Source organism: Apteryx mantelli, chromosome 2 (genome assembly GCF_036417845.1).
Source record: "Apteryx mantelli isolate bAptMan1 chromosome 2, bAptMan1.hap1, whole genome shotgun sequence".
Taxonomy (NCBI): Eukaryota; Metazoa; Chordata; class Aves; order Apterygiformes; family Apterygidae; genus Apteryx; species Apteryx mantelli.
The window spans coordinates 53,670,463-53,693,504 of record NC_089979.1 but is presented as its reverse complement, the minus strand read 5'-3'; the positions used below and the strand labels follow the sequence as shown (position 1 = coordinate 53,693,504).

The window sequence follows — 23,042 nt, the reverse complement described above, 5'->3', positions numbered from 1 at the left end:
AAAGAACAGAAAAGGAACACAACATTGGCCACAATAGGCGGGTGAGACCAAATGTCCAGTTAGCCCTATATCCTCTCTCCAATTCCAGATGTTTAGGAAGAATATAGGAACAGACAATGTACAATGACATTTCAAGGAATCACAAAATAATTTAGAGGGTATGTGACTTCTGGAGATCATCCAGTCCGACCCCCTGCTCAAGCATGGCTTCCCCTTCTGACATCTGCCAAAAATCTCACCAACTTGAGCAATTTTCAGGTCAGGAATTTCCTCAGCCAGCAGCAATGTCTTTGTAACTTCTTCAGGATCTATTATCAGATATATTCACACTCCAAGAAAACCCTGCTTTACCACCTCTAAAATTCTTTGCCTTTAAACCTCCTGATTCAGGTATTCAAAGAGCTCAGTTCCAGCCCTTCCTCATTCCTCCGCAGCTCTGTTGCGGAGACTCAATGTAACGGAGGGTACCCCCACTGCACAGCCTAGAAACTCAGTCAGGACTCCAAAACGGCCAGGTCAATGCTCAGATACAAAAGAGAAACAAGGGAAACCACACAGTGACTGCTCAGCTGTCTGCCGCCTTTGATATTTGCCTCAAATTACAATGTTTATGTATCCCATCAGAAAAGCTATCTTTTAGCAAAAAAACCCCAATGCATTCAAATGTCAAATGCCCAGTACCTATTGTCCCAGGACCCAGGGCTGTCAGTGTGTGCAGTCTGTTGTGGTAGCACCCAGGACCTAGCAGTATCAGTCACATACTCACTTTCACATGGCAAAATAAAAACTAATTTTTCTTTGTATAACAGTCACCTCAGTGATTGAAGCTGGAGTCTAATCCCACTAAAATATATGGGCATCCTTCCACTGACTACTGGAGGAATTGGAACAGCTTCACACAGGGCTTGTATCAGCTACAGTTTACAAATAAAAAAAAAAAAATGCAACTATTACTGCATTTCAAGCGGGGAGACTGAGGAGAGGGGGTTCGCCCCGGATTTAGCCAGCAGAGCGGTGAGAAACAGCTGTTCCCTGACTCCCGCTCCTCTGCTAGATTGCACAGCCTTGCTACACACACCATGCTGCATGCGGTTGCTCCACTGATGGTTTAGATTAATGCTGGGAAGCTTAAACCAAACAAGTAACTTTGCATTACCCCCTGCAAAAACCCCTGCGTTGGCTGCTCTCCTTGCTGGACAAGCACTATGAATACGCCAATCGTAAATGAACGTACCCATCGCACACCTAGCCAGCCCACATTCCCGGCTCTCCCAGCCGCTGCACGGCAACGCAGCAGCCAGAGGCACCCGTGACTGGCAGGGCGGCAGGCTGGCGCACGGGCGAGGTGCGTAGGTGTGCTCCCCAGAGCGGCCTAGGTGCCTCCCGCGTGCCCCAACCGGCCCGGCGAGGCGAGGCGAGGCAAGACAGGCGCGGCTGCCCCCGGCCCCTTCGGCAGGGCCGTCCAGACCGAGCGCGCACCCAGTCTGGCTCTGATTAGCCCCGGCAGCCTGACGGTTGCAATAAAAGAGAGCGCTTTGTTCGGGGCGCACCGAGGGCCGGAGAGCCATGCGCGCCGTCCTGTGACGGGATTTCTTACCACACGGTTTTCCCCAGTGGGCCGAACTCTCGCTTGGGGCGACAGGGATATTTTTTTTTTTGGGGGGGGGGAAGGGGGTGCCCACGCAGTTCCCCTCGCGGGGCTACTCACACGGGGGTCGGCTGGCAGGGGAACTGGTTCCAGGCGCACTTGTACTGGGCCTGGACGTAGCTCTCCGTCCCGTCCAGCACCGAGCAGCTCACGTTCCTGGTCACGATGTAGGCGCACCAGTTCCTGCGGGGACACGGCCCTGAGCGCCCGCGCGCGCCACCGCCGCCGCCGCCCACGCGCCACCGCCGCCACGCGGCGCCCAGCCCCGGCCCCCGCGCGCCCCGGCGCCGCGGGCGGGCGCGGCACTCACTTGCTGCGGGAGCCCGGGCGGCTGTAGCGCAGGTGCGGGCTGCCCTGGCTCAGCCCGGCGCCCAGGGCGAGCAGCAGCGGCAGCGCCCAGCCTGCGGGCGCCGCCCGGCCCGCGCGCAGCTCCATGGCGGGCACCCGGGGCGGCCGCTGCCTCCCTGCCGCCTGCGGCTCCCTCCGCTGTCCGTCCGCCCGTCCCTCGGTCCGTCCGCGCCTCCGCCCGCCCTCGCGCCGCGGCCCCGCACTGACGCAAGGGCCCCCCGCCCGCTCCCGCCCTCCGCTTTAACTTCACACCCCCGCGTCCGGCCGCCGCGCCGCGCCGCTCCCCTCCGCCCGGCCCGGCCCGGCCCGGCCGCGGGAGGCGCCCCCCGCCGGCCCCTTCCCGCCTCTCGCCCGCGGCGCCGCCCTCCCGCCGGCCGCGCAGGGCGACGCCCCGCCGCCATGAGCCCCGGTGCCGCCCGCCGAGGGGCTGGTGCCGCGGCAGCGGCGGCCCCCAAGGGCGGAGCGGGCCGGGGGCCCCGGGTGCGGGCCCCGGCAGCGCCGTGGCGGCCTGGGCCCCGGGCGAGGCCCCGCTGCCAGCGCACTGCCTGCAGCCTGTGCCGGGGCACGGCGGCGGCAGCCCTGCGGGCCGTGGGGCCGGGCGCGAGGAGGCAGCTCCCAAGCCCCGGGAGCGAGGCCCCGGACGAGGCCGACGGAGGCCTGAGAAAATACGTGTGCGCGTGAGGGGAGGTTGTGAGCAGTCGGCCTCAGTGGCCCTTTCCCCTGGTCCCCCTTGGCGTGACCTCGCTGGCTTGGTCGTCGTTCCCTTTTTTGACCCAACAGCTCATCAAAACCATCCAGCCCTGACAACTACCCTTTACAGTTTCCTGTCTGACCATGTCTGCCTGCACCAGGAACTCCTTCGCGCAGGCTTCTCCCAGTTTTCTTGTTTCACCTTTAATAAACAGGAACGAGCCTCAGTGGGAATAAACTTCTAGTCCAATACCTGGACCAGATGCTTCAGAAGATACCACATGAGCTCAAGGAGCAAGCAGAAGAATAACACCTTCCCAAAGGGAATTTCTTCCTAATGTCCCCAGTTCGTGCTCCCCAAAGCATCATATTTATATCCTTTCCAAACTTGTGTTGTTAATAAAAACCTGGTCTTGGGTTTTTATTAAACTGGGGATGCCATAACAGCCAATACTGACTAAACATGTTGAGCTCCCTGGCATCAGTGAGAGCTTGTGACAGCGAGACATTCAGTACCTTGCAGCCTGTAGCATGCATCACAGCACCAGGAAGAATTCTTTTAACTCACCTATATAAGTACAAAATGTCATTGTAGCACTTAAATGCTTGTTCAGAAAAACTTTCTTTACTCAAGCAGTATATATTAGTCCATCATTCATAAGAAGAATCATTCACTGGGCAGAGAGAGAGCACTGAGTGTTCAAATTCACTCAGGTATTAAAATTAATTCTAATTCAGGCACCTTGGCTAGGTTAGCTAGCTGTACAAGGTAGTCCATAATGGGTCCCATTGCTATCTAGACCATTGGGCAGGAGCATCTATCTCCTCATCAGCTCCTCTTCTTTTGAAGAGATTCCTTTGGGCCATCACACAGACATAGTTCCGTGAAGTTTTAGAGGCAGAGCCTGTCTCTGTACTGTGCTTGTACAGTGCATGGTAGGCCCTGGTCTGGATCCTGAGACAATGCAGATGCTAATATCCCCAGCTGCTCACACGGTGTGACTGCTTGTCCTGCTGCGGGCCATGGTTATCTTCAGCAGTAATGGTAGCTTGATGTGCTTCTGCATCAGTTATTCAAACATAGTCATATATGGGACCATGCTGTTGGCTGTGGCAGGGAACTGTTGTGTTTAAAAAGAGCAACCAGCTCTTTTGTATTTGTGCTAAACCTCGGGAGAGTACCATGATCCGGGCTACAGCATGAACAGAGACTTCAGGAGCACATCAGGACTGCATGCTGCAAGAGGAGTGCATGATGGGGACACGGGAACCCCTTAAGCCAGCGTAGCATTTGTGTCAGCAAGTCAAGTCCTGAGAGCCACCAGGCCTGTACTCAGCAAAACATAATAAATAAAGTGGAGAGGCTGGGCCAGTGCCAGAGGAAAAGGAAAGGAAAGGAAAGAGCAGTGCTTGAGTGGAGAGTCAAGAAGTCACGCAGCTACCACCGAGTAGATGGGAGACTTGGGAGCGATGACTGCTGCTGCTGAGCATGATGAGTCCCAACCCCACCCATGTGCTCCAGGGCCTCTCTTGGCCACAGCAGCTACTCTGGCTTTCTAGGTCTCCCCCAAGCAAAGTAGGCAGCAGGGCTGTGCCTGTTCTTCTGTTCTAGGCAACAGCCTACTGAAGCTGTACCTAGATCTAGTCATCTGCCCAGACCTGCCTAAATAGGCAGATTTCATCTGCCAATCTTGCAGTCAGTCTCATCCAAATACTACGCTTACTCAGCCTCTGAGTCTGACAGGAAAATGAGCTTCAAAAACAGTTACAAATTATGCTTTCAGTCTACTTTTTAGTAGTTGTTTCATTGGAAACATACACTAAAGCTTTCTGCCCACAGCCCCCAAGAGAAATGCATCCAATTACAGATGCTTAGGAACACTTCATTGGTGATAAGTAGTAATGGGAAAATCTGAGATTATTACTATCACTTCAGTCCGCCCTGTTTCACCTGAAAAAATAACATCTTCCCAACAGCTCCAGAGCTATTTTGGAGAGGGCAACACCTCCCTGTCTACGAAATCATGCTTCAGGCAAAGGTTAAATAGTTTGCTGTGCCACTGTTTACATTTGCGATAGCATGACATTCAGGCTTCATCATTTGTGCCAGCAGAACTCATGTGGAGTTTCTCCAGCCTGAGGCAAGCAAGAATACAATTCAGTACCTAAAAAGTAATAATGAAGGATCTTTCTTCCCTTCCTCCCTCCTCACCCAGTCAAGGAACTCTAGAAGTTGGCCCTCTTTCAAAAGTGATGAGCAACATGGAAGAGCTGTATGTTGTTCCACAAAGAGAAAGTCATTAAATAATGAAAGACTAAGGTCCTGCCTGTCTCAAGAATGACTGCATGTTGCAAATATTAACAGGCTGATTTAAACAAAATGAGCATGAAACAATGATATGTTTTCATACACAAAACACTGAGCTTTTATCTTGGTGAAGGAAGATAAAGTGGGTGTTGCTACCTAATTTGCCATGAGGGCACCCTTCTAACCTGCAAACTGAAAGCTCAGTTACATGAACAAACATAACATGGGACACTATTAGAACAGAGAGTCATTACAGCCTTTTTCTTACCTCTTGGATATGGTAGCTAATGAGTCAGGATGAGCCTGTAACTTCAGGACTCTATCCTTGAAAAAATATTAATTTACTCAAGAACTCTTCAAGAAAGTCTCTCAAACAAAAATTTGACTTTGCCAAAAGAATTTGCAACTTAGGTGCACACTGAACATGCAGTTCAGGCTCTGTTCATGGCTGCATTTTTTCTATGGGTGTAACTAGCTTTATTTCAGAGTGTATTAAGGTTAATATTGCTCTCAAGGAGACAGCAATGCTCATACTGTAAATATTTTTTGTGATATATCCTCTCATCTCTAAAACTCATGGAAATCCCAAGACAGATGATTCTTACAGTACATGGAAAATATCCTTCCACCTCTCCCTCCAAATAGTGTGTGTAATCTTCTGCAAGTGCATTGAGAAAGGCTTTGATGACTGGAGGTCAGTAGCACGGGGTCCCTGGAACACAGAGATCACAAACATGAGTCCGTAAATCCTTTTAAACATTCCAGTGAGAACTTTTTTTGTCTTGTCTTGAAGTTTTTGTTTCTTTAATAAGCAGCTTGGCTGTGTTTTCAGCACCAACATTCAACTGCACTTTAACACTTAGTAACAGGATAATGATGGGAAAATGATTAGGGCCACGTGCAAGGGTCCACCAAAGAGAGAAAATTGCACCAGAAAAGAAATGTGTCTTTAATAATATGGTGCATGGAGTGGCTGCCTGCAATTTACCTTTCTTAAGTAACAGCACTTTCTGTAGATTTCAGCAATACGGACTTTTTTGAATGCTGGGTTGCTTTTCTTCAGATTCACCGTCTCAAAGAATTGCCAAGACAACCTGAGGAGCATGGTTTTTAGAAAGGGGTTTGGACTCCTTTTACCCTCTCTTTAATCAAAAAAGCTCTTTAGTCTAGAAATCTTGTCTGTGGCACAGAATGTCTTTCAGGTACTTCTCACCTGGCCGTCAGATGTGAGAAGCCAGCCTACAATTGTGCATAGTCTGGCTTTACATTTGGCACTATATTAACTCCATCCATGAGTCAAAGCAGGTCTAGTGTCTCCTGGAAAGAGAAACTGGTATTAGAGAGCAAAGAAAGAAAGGTTTCAAAAGAAGCTGTAGGAAACTCCAAGCTAACAGAGAAAGGCTTAGACTGAGCTTTATGATGCATGCCATTTTGAAATACCAGTAAAAACACTTTGCAGGGATAGGGGAATTTGATTACTGTTTCGTAGAGACACGATACAGACCTGTCCCATTCGTTTGGTCTGGTGATATGTCATCACATATTCATTTTAACAAAAATATTAGTTTAAGCATTTCTAATTCGAGTCTATGACTGGTGTCCTTCATCTTCTCCCCTCTCAGATCGGATCATGAGCTCTTTTTTGCAATATCTTTTAAAATATCATTTCCAACTACAAGATTCAGGTTTCAATTTTGAAAGTGTTATGTGTATTCAGCTCTCTAAAGTCAGCCAGACACATGTTTAGCTGTTAATGTTTAATGAAAATTAATGACCAAATGAAAAGTAAATGACAGATATTAATTAAATTTTCAAATTTGTAAACATGCTGACTTAAAAAAAAATCCAAGCCCAAATCAGAAGTGAACAAATAAACAAAGAGGAGGAGCGGAAGCAGGAAATTTTGGTTTCTCTCTTACTGGAGACCCGCCTTGGAGGGCTGTAACCGTTATGCAGCTACCAAGACTTTGTCAATTCCACAACAAATGCATGGAGCAGAGATCCACTCTAGCGGCTTTGGAGTGTGCAGACAAATAGCCTATGTGGGCTTGACAAATGACACATTGTCACCTAGCTGAAGTGCCATATTTACCTATGTAGGCACTGATGGTATCGTTGTATGGGCTTCATGGAATGGCCTTGGGGAAGTTTCAGTGCATGGGTGGCCAGTCTGGCAACTCCATCCTTTCTTCCTTTGTGTTATTCCCTTTTTGAGAAAAACATATGTGCTAAGTTTACTTATTCAAACAGAAAGAACAAATCAGTGTTTTACAAACAGCCCAAACATTGTCCAGTTGTGGCATGCATTAAGTGTTTGTATTAAAACCAATGCTCTTTATTGTCCTACTTATGGTTTTGGCTCGAGAACAGGATAAACAAATACCAGGCCCACAGGAACAGCTATCTGAGCACACTAGTACAATCTGCTCAAGGCTCCAACCCCAAGGCAGCAGAGATCAATATCCCTTATTCTGCACTAGGAAGAGTAACTTGAGTGTTGAGGAGTTGTAAACCACAAGTATTTCACACTGATAGAACATCATATCTACTTTGCACTGAATATATCTGTTTACTAATGATGAGGAGAAATAGTGATTAAGGTCTACGCTGCTTCCATGGGAAAGATCGGCACTCTCCGATATTACTATACAATGTGAGAGGACTGAATGACACATCCACTGTTACCATGGATTTCCTTAGCACGGCAAGTCTGGACCCTATGCAGAGAGAAGACATCAGAGTATGGGAGGAGGATTATAAGAAAATACCTTAATGCTCAGCAAGACCTTTCAGTGAAAAGCCCAAGGCTGGCCAACACATGTGTAGAGGTGGAAGAAGTTAAAGAACTCAGGAAAGAAGATCAGAGAAGATCAGCATTTCTTGACAGATGGCCTGAGGGTGGGCAGGTAGAGGAGGTATGAGGAAGAGATTTCTTTTTGCTTTGCATCTGCTTATCTTTGATTTAGTGAAATTTATGCCAAGCAACTTCAGTGGAGAACACAGACCATGCTCTGGTTCTTTCCACAGCTCCTACCGCTCTCACCTGCACATAAAGTAGGACAAACCAAGTTGGTTCACACAAAGCTACATCTATTAACTGCGTACAAACCCTTCAGAAAACCAGCAGACAAATAGCTGAAACATACTTAAAGACTGAACCAAAAACTGTGTGTATCATTTGCTGTTGCTGGAAAGAGTGAGTTTCTTCCAACCGTGCTTGTTATAAAGACAAGAATTTCCATATTTGGGTACAGCCATGCTGGTTGCTCAGGTCTGCTATCTCACCTCTGATGGTAGTGTAATGTTTCAGAATAAAGAACAGACCTGAGGTGCTTAATTATTGTGTAGTTCTTACCTCCAATGAAGGACAGCTTCCAGAGTTTCATGGCATGTAGTGTCTTTCTTAATTCTCCTGTCTCTGATTGAATGTGTCAGATTTCAGCTTGCAAGATTTTTTAAAGAGATGGGCTGGAAAGGAGAGAAAGGGAGTAGTTCATGCCTTTTCAGTTTTTGGGACAAAGATGTCAACAATTTTCTAAACACTTACATTTTTTCTGATAGAAAACAGTATGATTCTGAAGCTTTATTTCTTCGTTTATCAGTTTATTCAGTGTCCTGCTGAAATTCCTTGTGTTTTAACTAAGCAAGAAAGTTACGTGAGTTTAACTACAACAGGTGCAAGTTTCGGTGCAAACATTATCATTTCAATTTAGGCTCAGTAGGTGTTGGTTTATTTCAAGGAACTAATTATAACTGCAATAAGTCCACTTAAAGTTAAAATGAGAATCTCTTCCTTAAAACAAGAGGCAGAAATTCTTGATGAAGGTAAGACCTAAGACTGTAACTCACAACATCTTTCCTGCTTTCTTGGAAAAAATAACTCCCAGCCTAATAATTATATTCCAACCAAAAGGATGACCACTAGCTTTAGAGAGGCTTTCTTTATGTTTCCTCTGATTCTTATCTACCTCACATTCAAAATCAAGCTTAAATTTAGTTTCTGTTCAACTTGCACACGGTAAAGAAGATTTAGCATTCTTAAAGAAATTTTGTGTTTAAAGAATGAGCTAACCAAACACAAACATGCCAGGAATATTTTAAATAAAACCTCATTAGGTAAAGACCATGGCCTCAAATACTTCATGCCTCTCTACATTCACACCGTGTTTTTAGAAGAGATTTTATATAGGCTAAGTCATTTTTTCTCATTCAGCCGTTTGGACACTGAGCAAATTTCTTCAGCTTCTCTAGTTTCTCCCTGGTTCCCAGCTCATACCATCCTGTAGCACATAGTGCTTATTATTCGTCCTGTAAACTCTCATTAAAGTTATAGCAGCTGTCAGATGCAGAAATCAAAACAAAAAAAGACAAGAACAAAACCAAAAAACTCCCGTTTCATCTGTGTTCTCCAGTCCTGTATTTTCATTGCGTGATGATGGTATGTGGCTGTCCTTAATCTCAAAAGCTACAACTCACAAAATATGACTACAGCTTGTGCTGAACAAAGCAGAATGGCAGCTCCAGGCCTCCGGTGCCTGCAGCCAGTGATATCGCTCACGAAAAGTGTAAGATTACAGGGTGGCCTGGGGGAGGACAAGTCCTTTCGGTGGATCACTCGCTCCGCCAGCAAGGCACCCTTTCCCCCGAGACAGTTTCGCTCCCCCTGCTCTGTCCCCAAATGACACTTTCTTGTGGAATGACATTGGTAGCTCCCTACAAGTATAGGATGAGACTGTAATACTTTTATGTGCAAACATAAACTAGGAACTACTAAATAAGCAGGACTTCCTATGTAATAGTGAGGCTATCGTAGTCCAATCCATAAAAGTGAACATGTAGCTTCTCCCCAAAGGAGTGAGTTTACAGTCAAATCGGACTCAGGCAGCAAATGATATACTGTTTGCGTCTTGACACACCTGGAAGCTCCAATATTGTACTGTGCCAAATCATACTATGTTTTAACATAATGTCAAATGCCACGGGAAGTATCTGATGATTCTTTGCAGTCGCTTGCCATTTGCTGTTTATCCCTGGAGAGTTTCAAAGGATGTGGCAATTTAAAAAAAAAAAAGAAAAGATAAAAAAAAAGAAGGAAGAAGATGCAATAAACATAAGCTGCACGAGAGCAGAACTGGGGAAAAGACACATAAAGGTGCTGGAGGCAGGAAGGTGTGGAAAGAGGAGGTGGTAAGTAAAGCAGTGTAAGAATGGGTAGAATCTTGCTTTGATCATGTGCTCAAATCCTTTGAAATATTGTTATTCACACACTTGCCTTATGGCATCAAACTTTCCATCTGACATGACTTTTTATTAGTTTGGGTTGAAAGGAAAGTGCTTGCTCTTCCTCAGGCCTCCTGTATGTTGGGGAGAGGGTGGCTGTAAATGCTCCGGTATTGGACCCTAAGTACCTCCTGCAGGGATGTGCGGTTGCAAAGACAAATATACCAAAAAATATTAAACAGGGAAAAGCAAAGTTTGTATCTTATTTTGATTGCCAGTGTTTACCAAAAGTTGTGCTTATTCAAAATTATTCTAGAGAAAAGTTTCTAATTGTCTTAATTGTGTGTCTATTTGTTGGTTAATCAGACTGCATAAACCCATTTGTATTGGACTTCTCAGTGCTGCAGTTAAACATGCTGGTGATAACAGCGCTCTGTTTTAGTCAGTTAAGAAATCTAAGTGAACTAAGGGCAACATCTTTAGAGCAGGTAAGCACTTCAGTCCCACCAATTTTGATGGGAGTTAAAAGCCTGCATCTCTCTGACACCTGGAGATTAAGCACCAGAGATCTGTTTCGGTCAGACCTCTTTTAGATAACATCACTGGCTACATTCATTTTCTCTGTGGACACTGTGTGCCTAGCTCTGAAACCTTCTCTTGAAAATCTCAGGCAAGAAGTGATAACTTAATTAAACAGCATTGAGTATACTTTTCTTCAGATGTGCTGGGTTAAAATAATGGCATGATTGGTCACCAAAGTACCCAGAAAATTGTACAAGGGTGTTTTCTGCATACAATGGCTTTACTGAGTTTTTCTTTCCAGTGCTGGGAGAGGCAGGTAGGTAGGTTTAAACACATGCCTCTTAACAAGCAATATGCCATGTAATAAGTCATAATTAGTAGAAAATGAGGAATATCTAGATATATTTAAACCGTCTCATATCTAACCACTGAAGATTTCCGTTCTGTATCTTAAAAACCTTTAGCTAAGTAAGCATTTATTAATATTGATAAATAGGTCAATGGAGTTCAGGACACCTCAGAGATTTCAGTCCTGTCTGTAAATTATGTATGATGGCACAAGCGCTTCAAGTCCAGCTTCAGGTCTGAATTTCCTTTTTCCCACCGGTGATCAAAACTGCTCGGTGACGTCATTTCCTTCCATTCTTTCAGACATCTCTTACTCCTGAGCACCCTTCCTGCTGCCGTCTGTGCTGATGCGCATCCTTCATCAGCCACGGGCTTTTGTCCTCTTTATTTTGTCTTCTATTGTTAAAAGGAAATATCCAATGCAAAAAAGAGAGTGTATCTTTTATATTGTTTTGGAAGAGCAGTGGCTACAGGACTGGTGGAAAAGAACTTAAAGATGATGAACGTCGCTGGTGCGTTTGCTGTGTGATGGATTGAAAACCAGTGGATCGAATGACTATAATACTTTCAGTAAACAACAGGACTACATGTAGTAGTGGTGAAACGAACTCATGATTTTAGAATTTACTTCAGAGAACATAAGATATGAAGAATTTATGTACAGCAGCATGTGTCCAAGAATGAACTCAGTCATGGACTCAATTCAGGGCATCTGGCATTATTTACAACACTCGCTTTTACTTTTAGGAATGCAGAATTTCAGGCCTGTAAAGTGTTTTATTTAAAGTATTTTTATGACAGTTAAAATTTAAACCAAACTTTAGGATGAACTCTGTCAGGGATTGTTAATTCTCTGCTTGGTGGTGTTAGGCTTTCCATTTATTCCCTTTACTAATTTACAGAATAATATGGTGGGGTCATTTCTGGTCTAGAATGAGAAATGATTGAGGAAGGAAAGCTGTTATTTTATATGCACTTTGCAGTGGTGCCAGATGACCTTCACAAAATCAGAGCTCCGTTGTCTTCAGTGTTGTACAGTCACAAGCTTTGTGCCAAGGCCTGGTCTCTGCAGAAAGTTTTGCCACCTCAATTATAGTGTTAAAGTCAGGAAAAAAAAATCAGTAGATAAACATATGGTTAATGTATATAAACCGGTATAGCCTCTTCCAGTTTGGGCAGTGGTTAAACTGTGCCAGCTGAAACACCCAGTATTTCAGTATAATAGCACATATGTTGCTGTGACTGGGATATAAAAGGAGGCAGCGGGAAGGAAGCAGGGAGAAAGGGTAGGGGGTTTGGGTTTTTTTTTTCCAGCTCTTTCTGAAAGAAATTAAAAGCGTGCATTTGTCTTTGCCATTTTAAAAGTTATCCTTTCTCTCCTTTCAAATTTAATTGAAGAGATATAAGACAATCTCTGCTATAAGATGTTGCGTTATTTCATGTGTATCTATGCCTTCAGTTTAGAGCAGTTTTCCAGGATTACTGACAATAAGTCCCTTGAAGGCAGACATTCAATTAATTTATCACACCAGCTCATTCCTATTGTTTCCCCCAAATCTGTCATTAACATATATTAATAAAGAAAGATTAATAACATCACAGGTGCTGTAGCTCTAGTGATATTTTTAAACTGCCTTATCCGCTGGTGGAAAATAAATTTTTTCAAGCCCATTAGGATGCTTCCTAATCAGAGGTCAAGGAAGTTGCTGCAAATAATTACAATGGAATTTCACTGCAAATAGTTATCTGCAGAAGATTAGCACCAGTACTTCTCTTTCATGTAAAAGCACAACTGTATCATCTAGCACATATCAAGTACACCAAATGTTTAGGAATATCAATCATATATAGCTGAAGATGTTTAGATTCGTTTTCAATAACTTTGAAGAGCCACTTCACTGACTTCATCCCAAGACAGCCAGAACTTCACTGCCTCATGCATAAGTTGTCCTTTTTGCTCTGAAAAAGTGGCAACGCTCCTAAGACATTTATTCATCGAGACGTCTGATCAGATCAAGGGACTCTACAGATATAACAGTGAAACCTTGATGTGCTAAATGTAGGACTGTCTTGTCATTGTTATAGATTATGGCATGTATTTTGTTACCTCAATCTTCTCTTCAAAAAAAACCCAGGCAGATAAAATAACCCTTACGACTACTGCGTTTCATTTGTCTTTACATTATTTTAGTATTGCAGAGTCTCACACACTTTACTTCTTCATTAAAGCTCCAGTTCCTGGAATTCCAGCACTGTTTGAGCACTTCAGATGATTGTTTTGCAAGACAGTTAGTTCTGGCATTCATTTGCAGAGAGTGACTCAAAAACCTTACTCAGAACCATTCTACAGACTCAGAAAAAAAGGCAAGTACAAATAATTATATACTTTTAAAATCCCATGACTTTTAATCCAATCTTCTGATTTTTAAATTTCTAAAGCTTTGCAGTAACCTAGTGTCTTTATCTAACTGCCGCTGACTTTCAGCAGTCCTTTAGAGTTGCTGTACTGGCACTGGCAATACAGATTTCCTTAAAGCACTATTTGCTATGTGGGATACTAAAAGGCAACACAGACTTTAATTAACTTCTTTAACCCATTATGGAATCAGAGTTCTTTATTCTGCTATCTTATGGTTCAGCCTTCATGTACAGTTACTTTATTCCATTTTCCTTGCGTGTAAGCTTTCTCAGGTGATCTATCATTTATCTGGGTCAAGCTATTGGTCTGTAACTTATAGAATAGGGGCTTACTGTAACTTATAGTAAAAGACACTTTCCCTTCTTTTTCCCTCAAATCAGTCCATGGCAACTGGGTATTTATCTTTCGGCTCCCCCACTGAATCTATAGACAATACATCATGGCTGAGTCATTTCTTGGTGACTTGCAAAACTTTTCTGAGACAAGTAACTGTTCAGTCTTTGTAATTGCTTCCAGGCTTCAGTGACTCTAAGTATGAGGAGCTCAGCTTAAAATTCAAGACTAGATCCTTTGCATGTATCCTTTTGTTTTTAGATAGTTAAAAAAAAAAAAAAGACGAAAGCCCACAGCCAAACATTGCAACATAGGTCGGACCCAAATCCAGGGGTGGAAACAAAACAATGCTCTTCTACAGACTGTCTCTAGGGTCTGGTCCTGTTTTGCAATTGGCGAAAGCTGGTTATAAAAAATGTTACACTGACAACAAAATTTAACTCCAGTTACCGAGCTGTCTTGAGCCTTTCGGAGGCTAGGGGCCTCTACATGTTCCACACTAGTGTACACAGCCCATGCAAGTGAGCAAAAGCAGTACGTACAAGGTTGCTGTGTTCGTGTGCAGTTAGTGCTGTAGTTGAGACTGTTGAAAATGCACAATTTATAATCTTCCTAATAAAAACCTAAGATAAAACTTAACTTATTTCATCCAAAGATTCTGGTTTTCCTTTTTTCTTTTGAGTGGGAAATCTACTTTTACTGCTCAGAAAGGCCTCTGTCAATCTGTACCAAATATATATATATATGCAGAGAAACTGGGATTAGAAAACAGTTCATTTTTTAAAAGGTTTGCTGGCAGAAAAAATTATGAATATGGAAAGCTCTAGATATTATGGATTCAGAGATGGTATTATTTGTTTTTCACCTAAGTGAATGCTAACTAGACTTGACTACTTCTGTATCTCTCTTTGTGTAGTTGCTTAGTCAAAGTGTTCCAAGAGCAATAATGGGCACTGCTTAAAACCTGAGGAATGTTCTTACAAATTTCTTTCTTTCCCAGGAATCAGAAGTGCTGCTGTAAGGAGTGAAGAGATATATGCAGTCAGCACGCACACAAGAGATGGCAAGTTGGCTCCAAAGACAGACCAGACTTTAAAAGTTATAGCTTTGATTTTGGAATTCACAAATGTGCTGAAAGCTGAGAACAAAAGAACAAACTAATAAATAACAAACTTGCTGATTTCCAAAGTTTTTAACTGTGTTGTAAATGTTTTGGAAAAGATCATTATAATGCAGAACACTGAACTGCTTTTTGCTTTGCCAACTCAAGAAAAAGAGCCCAAATTTCTTTCCAGTTCTTACTCCCCAGAAAGATGGCATATTTTTCACTACTGTTTTTCATATGCAATTGCTGCTCATACAGGAACGTTCTTCAACAAAGGAAAGGCTCACATTTCAAGTAGGACTGTGGAAAATGTTCCATATAGTCAGCTCCTTGACCCACGATATGGATGTGTCAGCATGTCTTTGAAAATCTCTGGAACAGTCAGTCTTGGCAACAAAGCTAACCAGCAAACTCTTTGACCCCAAATTCCCCTATTTCTATAATGTTATCACACAGTTGACTCAGGGTGACTGTTATTCTCTAACATACAGGAAACTTTCAGAGAGAAACTAGAGAGTTCTTATTCACAAGAAATGCAGTTTGAAGTGATAAGCTGGACACCAAAACAAATAAGTCACAAATATCCTTTGTTTTATAGCTATGCTAGATTTCTTATCTGTTGAGGGCAAGAGGATCTAAAATATGAAATGTTTCTGACAGACCACATAAAAACTTGTTTCTGCTCTTGAGAAGATCTGTCTGATAAAGCAAAAAGGAAAAAAAAAAGTGAAAATATATCTATCTCTTGATTCAACGTAATGAAGCATGAATGAGCTTTGAATTTCCTTACCAGCATCCCTAGTGTAAAAGCTGGAATACAAACAAATACGAATAAACCATGTTAATTCCAGATAATGCTATTTGCCAAAATTGTAACAAAAGCATTCACGTTCTGCTCTTTCTCCAGGTCAGGCAGAGACCCCTTCAGACCCCCAGAGAATGCAAAAGAGTTCAAAAGTTCATGTGTTATTTGCACTTCAACACATTTGGTCAAAATAATGTTTCCAATCCTTCTTTACACCAGAAGTCACAAACATTAGTATTCTAAGATAAAAGAAAGTAGAGCACTACTTTAGAAAAAAAATCCAACACATGAACATTTTAAATGTATTTACGGAGTTTAAGAGTTAGTGCATCAATATTTAAGGAGCAACTCTTCTCCAGAATATATGACACTTTGTACGTATAGCACACGAAGTATATCTGCACATATCCATGGTTATTTCCCTTTCTCCAAGCCCATTTAACTTTTTCTAGAAATTACTGCTTACACTTTCAAAATATTGCTTTTAACATGAAAAATGACTCCAACTTGCATGGCCTAGAACACATGTTCCCACACCGTGATTCAGGGAAGACCAGTTGAACTGCCAGGGGTCAGGTGGTTCTGGCTCTGAGAGTTACCAAAAAAACCCAGAAGGAAGATATGAATTAAAAAAAAAAGACAGTGTTTTCTTTCTCAAAAGAAAATCTGCTTGTTGTACCACCAAACTTTGTTTAAAATTGATTCTGTCATTATGACCTCTCAGTTACTCAGGAAAGTTATGTGATTACAAGTGGGAAGAAAAGTAGCCCATAAAAGGTCTTTTGGGTCATGTTATTTATCATGAATAAGTTTAAAATCCACTGCATAGAGGTTTTACAACTTGTAATTGCTAGAATCCTGAATTTGAGTCTATCTGTGGATGTGGAAACAGAACTGGGCTGTCAGAGTCCCTCTGAGGAGGTAGTTTGGGGCCTCTCTATGAATGCCCTGATGTCTCTCTACTGCAGTAATTCTGTCTGACCTTGACAAATATGTCCATCTCTCCATTCAGTTTTCACTTTACTTCTCGCACACTTAGCTGGGATTTTACTTTCAGTAATTCCAGCAGTTTCAGTTTCTCTGCTTGTTTTCTCTGTGCCTTCAGCATCTAATTCTAGGAAATTCCTATCACAGAGCTGAGCCTCTTGGGGAAGAGTCCCCAAGGAAGTCACTTTTCAGGAGCATCCATGGCTGGTTCATCTGTAACCCCAAGCTACTTCAGTCCTGGAAGCATCCAAAGACTCAGACAAACACTGGCCTTCAAGGAGCAAACAATCTGTCAGGTCTTCTTCTGGGAGATGCAAAACTTCAGACCCAATTTTCAGTGCCATAGATGTCTGATTCCTCTTGGCGCATCTGGCAGGCAAAGTTTGGTACAGAGGGCATCATGAACTTACTCTTGCAAGTGATTGATAAGGGGGAAAAGTAAAAATCTTCTTTGCTCGGTGCAGTGTCAGGCAAGTACAGCCCTCTCCCAGTACTCCTGTTGGCCTTACAGCATTTACAGAGTGAGAAAGAGGACAAGAATAGCCAAATCTCGTACGCATCAGACCCTCTGACACTGACTCCTAGACTAGCTCAAGTTCTGCTGGTAGATAAAATCTCCACTCAGAATCGAGCTGGATAACTCAGTTTTGGCTTGACCACCCGCTTTTAGATGGACTTCCTTCTTTCAAGCTGTGCATGACAATAAACTGCCTCTGGCATCTGACAGCTCCCCCACTTGGAATGTAATTACAAACTTCAAAATGGTGGTTAAAATACCAATGAAGGACCTGATTAGTTGCAGGCTTGGACAAGCCCATGTAACAACACACTTTTATTACCACTACTTAGTAGTTGATCTAACCTATCCCCATTTTTCCATGCTGCTACAGGAGTTTGACTCAACCAGCCTTGCTATATGCCTTCAGGTCAATTCAGGCAGATAAGTTGCTATAGCCAAAGGCAGCTCTCCATAGCTAGTTTATCTGTCAAACCTACCAGCTGCAACAGAAGCAGGTGGTATTTCAGCAGGTGGGGGTTCTTGCCTCTGCACCGGTCTTTAGTACACTTCAACTTCAGCAGCTGTGCTTTAATTTTCAGTCACTGAGGGAGCTCTGGTGAGAATTGCTCAAACTGCTCTCATGACTGCTTCTGACAAAAGTCCCTAACATTACAAGGACTTCTAACCACCCCTTGTCACTTCTCACAGGACATCCGCTGTATTGCAGTGGCCCTGGGTCTTCACTAAAGAAAATCAGCTCTTGAGCAACTTACCCAATGCTCGCCTCCGTTGTTTCTGCAGAATGAATGCCTTCTGCTGCATTCCTCAGGCTGTCATGAATCTTCCTCTTGCTCAACCAGCTCTTCCAGCCTGAGCAGAGCTGACCCTATGATCTATGTCTTCCAACAGAGAGTGTATCAATTTAGATTGATACACTACACAAACACACAGACACACGTGCTAAAAGATCCTTGGAGTTAAAAAGCCAGGTTCTTGAATGTAAGATGAAGCTGGAGAGTGCCAGTCCACCTGACTTCACCTTGACTGCTTATATGTATTATGAGGCAGTCTTTAATAAACTCCTAATTTTTTGGTACTGCTGTTTCATTTCTCTAACAGATTTTGGATCCAATCATAAAAACACGATAAAAGCAGGAGCCTCGTGTAATTTGAAATGTTTGTTTTCACTACCCCCTTCAACTATTTACCACAGAAAGTTAAGTTTTAGAGTTTTTTGGACTCATTTCTGTTAGACAAAGCAGCAAGTTTTAATTCATGAAAATTAGTTAGCCAGTTTTTTATTCAGTAAATTTTTGAACAGGTTCTTATGAAAAATGCTGAATGAAAGGTTCTCCACAGTTAGTTAATGATGTCAACTATTCTTCCAAACTCATAAGTAAATTGGGGGAAAAAAAAGTGTCATTTGCCTGTTCTAGAAATAATGGTTGAATACAACAATTTGTGTATGATATGGTTTATTTGGCCTGCCAGATTTATAAGATGAGTAATAAAGAGAGAGTGGATGATAGGAAATGATGATAGGAATCTTGCTAAAAAAGTTAATATTATATATTTTGGGCAAAAATTAGTGGACTACATTATTAAATGAACATAGAAAAATATGAACAATATGAATCATAATCTGCTCTTGTGTAAGACTGGGAAACAAATAGTTTGGCACAGTAAAATATTTGAAATTTTGTATAAAAGAAGGAAGAAGCTCCAGTCTTTATGGTCCAATTCTGTTGCATGTTACATGAGTGCTTCATTTTGTGCATGCAAACAGGACCTAAAAATTGTATTCATAAACAGTTAATTGCTGGCATGATATAAAAATACTATACACAAATTAATAATAAGTAGGGATTTCTTTGGAGTCCCTGTAAACAGTCAGTCCTATAAAAACCTGAGAGAACTGTAAGAAACCAAACACTAAACACACAGTAAAAATGGTGGAATGAATATTTTTACCAATTGAAGGTGCTCAGCATGCTAAAATTAGGCCATTTGCTATGTTGTTTAATTGCCACTAACATCTGAAAATTTGGCCTAGGTCAGTTTAAAATAAAATTGCGTACAGTTATTGTGTGTGCACACATGTATATGTAATTTCTGCTTGCTAGAGCTGAGACTGCTCTGTTCCTTGGAACCATTTCATTGCAGGGAAGACAGGCAACGTGGGCAGAGAGAGCATGTTAATGCAGCTAAAGCACATCTAATCAACACAGTAGCTCTACTGTAATTCTGCACATTTCCATAGTCACGGTAGGTATGGAAGAGTCTGTTTATGGAAGTGTAACAGTAGAGGATTTATTCATAGAAATATATCTTTCTCTGTGTATGCATATATACATGCAATTTTTTATGAAACAGAAGTGATCACTGTTACTGTAGCCCAGGGAGATGATCTGGTGTGACAGGAATGTCAAAATCACTGGATACACCCTTTTTAGGAATAGGCGGAAAGGGAGGTGACAGTTACTTTATGCTGAACGATACCATTACTGCTACCATAAGTAAAATGCATTTGCAGTTCCTAGAGGACATGCAACAGACTTTTTAAAAGGAAAGTACTAAAACTAATTTGGGTTTCTTCTATATTGGACTGCATCTTGACAGGTGAAGACAAATCAACTGAAAAAATGTTTGGTGGTGGTTACCTCAGTGAAAATGATTATGTTTGCTGTGTGCTGATGAAGTGCAATCTTATCCACCTTTGCTTCCTAAATATGAAAACAACTGGGAGCAGAATTTATTGGGAGAAAATGTTCATGCATGAAGGCAGATGACAGTTCTTCAGTAATGTTTTATTGAATATCCATAAAAAAACCTCAGCTTCTGATTAAGAAGCCCTATTCTCCTGACTAGGAAAAAGAGGAAAAAAAAAACTTTAAAAACTGTGCTGACTCTTTTGCTTCTATCATATGGGAAAAAAAGGAAGTAAAGTACATCTGAAGAGCTAGAAAATGCAGATAACTGTGATAAGGAAGGATAAAGATCAGTAGGAAAGGACTGTTAGTATTAACAACAAAAAGAAGGAATGGAAAGTCTGAAACATTGAGTCCTAGAATTGTATAATAATTGTCTGAACAATTATTATTAATTTTTAATGAATCTTCAAAGATATAAGCAGTGCTGCAGAATTATAATGGAGCCTAGGCCATGGTACTGATGGAAGAGCTGGAAGGCTACAGCAGCATGGTTTGGGAAGGAAGGGCCAACATCACTGGGTTACATGGGGTATCCCCACCCAACTGAGACAGGCAGTTTCTCTCTGCCTCTGCCTCACACTTGCAAGAGGAGGAGGAGGAGCAGAAAGCAAGGAAGGACACCCTAGAAGACACGGTCTGGCTTGGGAGTCAAGCTGTGGTCCTTTAGAGGGGTGAAAGGAAAAGCAGCCTTGCCATTGACGTTTTCTCCTCTGCTGAAGGAGGCTGGGAAGAAGGTAAGTACAGCTGCTGACACAAGCCCAGGCACAGGACTCGTGTTAGGTTTCCTTTTGATACACTTTTGTCAGATCTACCCTGTCCTACGGGAAAACTTGGCAGAGAACTCAGCAGCTTACACCACGGAGGTGCGACTCCCTGTCTCTCCTTGCTGAAACAATGGATGCTCCAATTTCCCTCTTCACTGATGAGCCCAGCATGCAACATGATGATCCTGTGTCTTGGGCAGGGGGAATGAGGGGCAACAAAAGTGGCAAGTTGGGGCTAGGGCAAGATATCAAGGCTTTTGAAGGGGGAAACCTGATCTGCCCTCTGAGCAGGAAAACACTGCTGCTGGGGGCACAGGGCCCACCGTGTGGAGCAGCGTCATCCAGCACAGCAGTGGGCCTCTTACCCAGGCTGGTAGGAACAGCTTCCTGATGGGGTATGGCGATGGGTCTCTGCACACTAGTGCCTGTCGCAAACATCCCCCACACTGGGACAGCAGCAGCAGGAGTGTCTCTGGGAGTCTGTAGGAGAGAAAGAGACATGGTGATGTCTGGAGGATGCACTCCTATTTCCATCCCCCTTCCCCTGGTAGCAGAGCTCCCCCTCAGCGCTCCGCTTCCTCCTGTGAGCAGAGGCAAGGAAATCCAACCCACTTCGTCTGCCTGTGCCCACAGGGGATTGCCTCTGTGAAACGAGCCCCGTGTCCAGCCCTGCTCCCTCAGCTACAGGCCTGGCTGCTTCTGTCTCCCCAAGCTAGGAGAGGTGCCAAGCTGGGTGGAACCAAGGGGACCCCAGACCAACCCTGCTCTGGGGCTGGTATCTGCAGAGCAGCCCGAGGGTGGGGTCAGCTGCCCGCAGCCTGCTCCTCTACCCCACATCACTGCTCAGCCCAGCGCCCTGCGTGGCAGGCAGCAGCCCTTCCCCACTGGGAGCTGCTTCCAGCCTGAAGCAGAAACCGGCTCCTTGTTCCTGCAATGAGCTGGCCCAGGGCTCAGAAAGAACCGCTTCCTCTCCTCTGTTGCTTCCTGCCCAGCCTTCCACCAGTCCCTCATGAAAGTAGACAGACTCACTGAGGTAGAGAAAGCTGCAGATGCCAACACAAGGTCTGCAGTTAGAGCACATTGGCAGCATGGCACTTATGTCTGTCTGCCCCGGTCCCCTGTGCTCGCTCTCAAGGAGCCCTGAGGACATGACTACGGCCTTCATGTGCCCAAAGGTCAGGCTGCTGGACTGGAGAGGAGCAGCTACAGCATCGCTAACAAAATCACACCTATAAGATAGCAGCTCCAGGGAATGTAAAGCAGTGAAACAGATTAGGAAACTTTCTTTGAAGCTGGGGGGTCTTCAAAGAGCACAACATACATTCCCTGATTTTGACACCCTAGATCAGCCTGTTAAAGAATGGGTTAAGAAAAAATGGACACATACCTTCAGAGCTTAAATGTTCTGGCAGAACCAAATCAGCTGCCCTAAACAGCTATGCAAAGCAGTAACTTGAACTGTAACAAATACTTGAATCATTCTGCTGAAAAATCCTGAAAAGTCCCTGCTGAAATTCCCTGCAGTCTTTTATAGTTACTGTAAAACTCCAGTAAACCATCCTTAATTTCCTGTTTGCTTCTTCCAGGTGGGAGATACATCATATGATACTAATAGAGCATCGGCTGACATCTGAAGGTAAGAAAAGCATTTCTAAAGGTAACATTTCTGCTAGAATAGGTATTTACAGGCATACCTCAGAGATATTGCGGGTTCAGTTCCAGACCATCGCCATAAAGTGTGTATCACAATAAAGCGAGTCATACGATTTTTTTCTCAGTGCATATAAAAGTTATGTTTACACTATACTGTAGTCTATTAAGTGTGCAATAGCATTATGTCTAAAAAAACAATGTACAAAACGTGACACAGACACAAAGTGAGCACATGCTGTTGGAAAAATGGCGCCGACAGACTTGCTCGACGCAGGGTTGCCACAAACCTTCAATTTGTAAAAAACGCAATATCTGCAAAGCACAATAAAGCGATGTGCAATAAAACGAGGTGTGCCTGTAATAAGATTTAAGATCATGCAGAAGTTGTAAGGTTGAGGCTAGGCAGAAGTCAGAATGAAAATAAATTCATATAAAAGAACTACTAAGTACTTGAAGTTACTGAGTAACTTCGTGTAGCAGGACAATTTTTGACATGGCAAACTCCATTATGGTTGCCTGGTTCATGTCTTGATGTCCAAATCTAGAGCTGAAATACAGGAAAACTGACTGAGGCAGGTCTAGCACAGTCTTTGGCCTATTATACATAGGCGATCAGATTAAACATGCATCATGGTCCCTTCAAACACGAGAGAAAAAGCAGAATGACTTGCTCAAGTGCCTG

The 23,042-nt window shown here is 43.3% G+C and overlaps 1 protein-coding gene across 1 annotated transcript in view; it reads right to left on the bottom strand.

Annotated features, from left to right (window-relative positions):
* Positions 1-2,124, bottom strand: part of EMILIN2 (elastin microfibril interfacer 2) — a 34,543-nt gene extending 32,419 nt beyond the window's left edge. Inside the window, exons 1-2 of the mRNA XM_067290678.1 lie at positions 1,959-2,124; positions 1,709-1,831 (exon numbers count right to left, since the gene is read on the bottom strand). Coding sequence (XP_067146779.1) covers positions 1,709-1,831; positions 1,959-2,083 — 248 coding nt within the window. The 5' untranslated portion in view covers positions 2,084-2,124. The remainder of the gene's footprint in view (positions 1-1,708; positions 1,832-1,958) is intronic.
* Positions 2,125-23,042: the final 20,918 nt, after the last annotated feature.